This window comes from Cibotium barometz, chromosome 23 (assembly GCF_041138505.1).
Source record: "Cibotium barometz isolate CiBa-2024 chromosome 23, ASM4113850v1, whole genome shotgun sequence".
Taxonomy (NCBI): Eukaryota; Viridiplantae; Streptophyta; class Polypodiopsida; order Cyatheales; family Cibotiaceae; genus Cibotium; species Cibotium barometz.
This window is the reverse complement of record NC_141068.1, coordinates 32,752,085-32,756,392: the sequence shown is the minus strand read 5'-3', so window position 1 is coordinate 32,756,392 and position 4,308 is coordinate 32,752,085. Positions and strand designations below refer to the sequence as shown.

At 40.3% G+C, this 4,308-nt stretch overlaps 1 protein-coding gene across 1 annotated transcript; it reads right to left on the bottom strand.

Annotated features, from left to right (window-relative positions):
* Nucleotides 1–229: 229 nt before the first annotated feature.
* On the bottom strand, nucleotides 230–3,231 carry LOC147625854 (putative WRKY transcription factor 27). The gene is made up of 2 exons (XM_086817845.1): nucleotides 2,743–3,231; nucleotides 230–1,294 (listed from the first exon to the last, which is right to left on the bottom strand). Exons 1-2 carry the CDS (start codon nucleotides 3,162–3,164, stop codon nucleotides 940–942), a joined length of 777 nt encoding a protein of 258 aa, XP_086673971.1. The 5' UTR covers nucleotides 3,165–3,231; the 3' UTR covers nucleotides 230–939.
* Nucleotides 3,232–4,308: the final 1,077 nt, after the last annotated feature.

Genomic DNA, 4,308 nt, shown 5'->3' with positions numbered 1-4,308 from the left:
CTTGTAGTGTGTAGCATCCATTTGTTGTTGCTGATGCTGAGATTGTTGTTGGCCTCCATAAATGCGTGCAACGAAGGAAACTAGAGAACGGAAGCCTGCGAATAAAATATTCGAATGACTTGACATAAGAGATTATTCTTGACCAGAATCTAGGTTGCAACAAGCATCTATACCACGGTCGCTTCACAACATTTACAACGCCACCGTTTCTCACAAGAAGCATTGCTAAGCTATTTTAAATTAAAAATGTACTTAAAATATCACTAGCCTAGTGGGCTCACTAAGGCCCTAGCTAATGACAGTTCTCATATTTAATCTTTGTTAATAACAATGTTGGCTATACAAATTCAAATGTAGCATGATAAAACCAGTGTCATTCAAGGCTTATGGTAGCCTAGCTCAATACTATATGCGATGTCACCGGTGGCTAGATAGCCGAACAAAACCCCTCAATACCCCAAACCAAAGAGCGCGCACACCCAGCCACCTAGACAGAAAATGTGTACATGTACACAAACCGAGATGCTTGGGGAACATGTGAGGGTGCACAAACAAATCAGACTCGCAGGGATGCAGCAAGAAGCTCTAGAAAAATGCGAAGACGTGAGGGGGAGGAATTAGCCCCACACAGCGTTTGAGTCTAGCAAAACATATGTAAACTTAGTACTAAGTAGAGCAATATTACATTAATTAGGCGTGTCGTCTCTAGTTCATTAGACGCCTCCTTCGAGGGACGCAAAAGGATTCACAAACGGGCATGGGATTAAGCTTGTGTGGTTCACATGTACTGTCTCTGCTGTAGTAGGCACTAGAGTAATCTGATGATTAGAAATGAGAAATGAGGAGCTGGCGTTGCTCGTCCTCTTCGTCAACAGATTAGTATAATTGCTGGTTACAAATTGTGCAGGAGGCACGATCAGGTGGTGGTGCGATCGGGGATCAATTACATGTGTTGCTAATATAGGGATCAATTATGGGTGGTATAAATGTCGAAGAGGTGGTGGGCGCGGCATATAAATGTTGAAGAGGTGGGCCGGAAATATTGAGCAAAGGCAATGCAGACAGTTGATTAAAAATGTGGTCAGCGAGGGGGAGGGACTGAGGTACTCCTCTCTGATTATTATGAATATTATTATGAATCAATGGGAAAGATGCTAAGTTGAGCTCCTGCATGTGAATGCTTTGGGCGCACGTGTGCGCGTCGATGTACGTGACGTCGAAACCTTCACCATCCTCGCATTTTTGCACCTGCTTCAAGGCCAGGCAGCCTTTGTGAGCGCATCTGAAGTAGCTCCTGCAAAATTATAGGCAAGATTTAGGAATCAGAACTATTGAAAAATCCACTTAAAATCCTAGATAAATGTGCAGACCATGGCTCGCAGCTGTTTGCATGAGATTCGAACAATATATATTCACCATATTTACTTACCTCTTGTATTTGATGCCCTGGATGTTCTTTTTCACCTGCAACTGGCCATTACTCTGGTCCCAAAGTACTACTACTCTTTGACAGCTCGATAAAGCATAAGGTCTCTTATTGCATAAGAGCTATTGTACTGATAGATAAGGTCTCTTATTGCATAAGAGCTATTGTACTGATAGATATATCTTAGTGCATAAGAGCTATTGTAGAGAAAGAGATCATCTCTTTTGGATGCATAAAAATCTCATGCATGCATTAGAGAGCTATTATGGATTGGAGCTCTTGATGAATGCATTAAGTTCTCTCTTATGTAAGGATAAGGTTGCATAACAAATCTAATGCATTAGGGCTCTTGATGCATGCATGAAAATCTCTCTTATGTAAGGGATAAGTTTGCACGAGAGATGTAATGCATGCATCAAGAGCTTTATTTAAGGCATTAGAGCTATATGCAAGACTCTAGGTCTATGTATGCCCAAGAATAAGAACCTCTACGCAAGCATAAATCCTAATTAAAAATAATATGTTTCAAGGGTGTAAGATAAGCATGAAAATATTTAAAAAATGAGGATAGAGCAATTAGTCTTACCTCAAGAAAAAAGGGGCTAATGTGTTGAGCACCGTACATAAAGGGAGAGAAATCAAACTTGGTTAAACTCGTAATAAAATAGTTTTTCTACCTACCTTTGTGTAAAAGAAATATTATTATTTTTATAATATCAACTACGAAGTAGTTTTGAAGATCCCTAGAAAACAAAACAAAAAACCACATCTTCATGTAAAAAAAAGGATAGCAAAATCACTTAGATAGATCTCGTGTAAGCCCTATGCATAGAACTCAACTTCTGCATAATATGCATAGAGCTGATACAAAATCTATTATGCATATGATGTATGCTATCATGCATAGAGTCGAGCAGCTTATGCAAGTATGCATAGATCTTATATATAATAGCTCTTTGCACATACCTCTCTATGTCGAGCTTATGCATTACATCCCGGCATAGAGCTTTGCCTAGATCTTCCCTTAATTCTCTTTGTATGAGCACCATGTAAATAAATTTGTATATGGCTCTATGTAAAGAGCTCCATGCATGCGTCTATGCATATGTTGTATGCAATGAGATGTATGTGGGGCGCTATTTGCTTATATCTCTTTAGATAGCCCACTGCATAACAGAACTACTGTAAAATTATAGGCGAGATTTACGAACCAGAACTATTGAAAAATCCGCTTAAATCTTAGATAAACGTGCAGACCATGGCGAGCAGCTGTTTGCATGAGATTCGAACAATATATATTCACCATATTTACTTACCTCTTGTATTTGATGCCCTGGATGTTCTTTTCGCCATACTTCCGCCAAATATAGCGGTCCAAGTGCTCTGTGTAGCCCACTGGAATGCGCACAGTCTGCTTCCACACAGGTTTCCTACGCTTCCGAACTAATCGACTGCTGGCAGAGCCTAGTGCTGCACCTTGCAAGTTCTCATGACTCTGGTCCCCTAATACCGAAGTACTATTACTCTTTAACAGCTCGATAAAGCGGTTCATATGCTCCACAATCTCAAGCGAGCCCTGGAGTAAAACGGACCGCATCTGGATTCGGTCATCATCGCCCAGCAGGCTGCCCGTGGGCACTGATTCCACCTTTTCTTGCAGGCTTCCTGCCAGCTCCAAGCCCCGTGCCACCACCCTCCTAAGCTCGTCTTCACAGGTCAACTCTTCCTGACGATCCATTATTCGAATACCTGCTCTCAGTCTCTGACAGAAGACTGCCACAGGCGGCTACATGCATGCTGCATGGCCTGTGTGTCTAGAAGGAAGCCCTCACAAGTCAACACTGCTCACATGTCCAGACTCCAGACCGGCCACCCACTAGCAAGACAGATCACCCACTAGCAAGACAAATCAGTACCTCAGATAAGGCCGGATCCACACGGTCCGACGGCTGAGCAATAGATTCTTTTTTTCAACCCTTATAGTTAAAGGCAACGCTTTTTTTTCAACCCTTATTAAAGGCAACGTTTAGGCTCAACCGGGATTTAGAGTCCAAAATCACTAGAAAATCATACAAATGCAGGGATTTATAACTAACACGTACAGATTTCATCCCTTACTATTAAAGGTAACGTCCGATTCCGACCAGGATCTATGAATTTCAGCCGAGAAAAACACATTGAGCTTATGTGAGCACTGGTTCCGCAAACTCTTTCTGCATACATGTGTTTGTAAACATCGCCTATTACGTGGATATCTTCAAAATGTTTTTCCAAGCTATATCTATGTTAAATTTTAGATGGCATATTCTTTGCATTTACCTTCTCATCCTACATCCTATGACTTGAAAGCCATTACAAAAATTTAGTACTGAGCCTAGTATATATTCACAATGATGTCTAAAGGTAACAAGATCGTATATGATTCAAAAGTGACATTGATAAAATTCTATTTACAACCCATATGAAAGAACATTTTTTAATATGTAAATGCAGTTAGTTATATTGCCACTTTTTTAAAGGGGTTGAACTATTGGATGTACTCAGTTTTATTTCTATAAATATATATATATAGAAACAAAACTGAGTACATCGAGTAGTTCAACTCCTTAAAAATATAAGTTGCGACCAACATGAAAGCTAACCCAACTAAAAAACCAACCCTTCAAGGACATAAAACAACGTGCTTTTAGGATAAATTATGTATTATGGAAGGACATCCCTTCAGGATCTTCTCCCTCTCATTGCTATTAGCCATGTCCCTTGAATTTTAAGATTGGATTCCATGAGCATCCTATACCCATGCCAGGACTTGTGATTGTCATCAGCCAGTTCCTTCTTATCACCCAGCTAGTTGAGTTGTTCCTCAATTTTAAATGGTAATA

Coding starts and splice junctions, on each gene's coding strand:
- LOC147625854 (XM_086817845.1), bottom strand. CDS start 3,164: ATGGATCGTCAGGAAGAGTTGACCTGTGAAGACGAGCTTAGGAGGGTG. Junction 1,295..2,742: donor CAGGGCATCAAATACAAGAG/GTAAGTAAATAT, acceptor ATAATTTTGCAG/GAGCTACTTCAGATGCGCTC.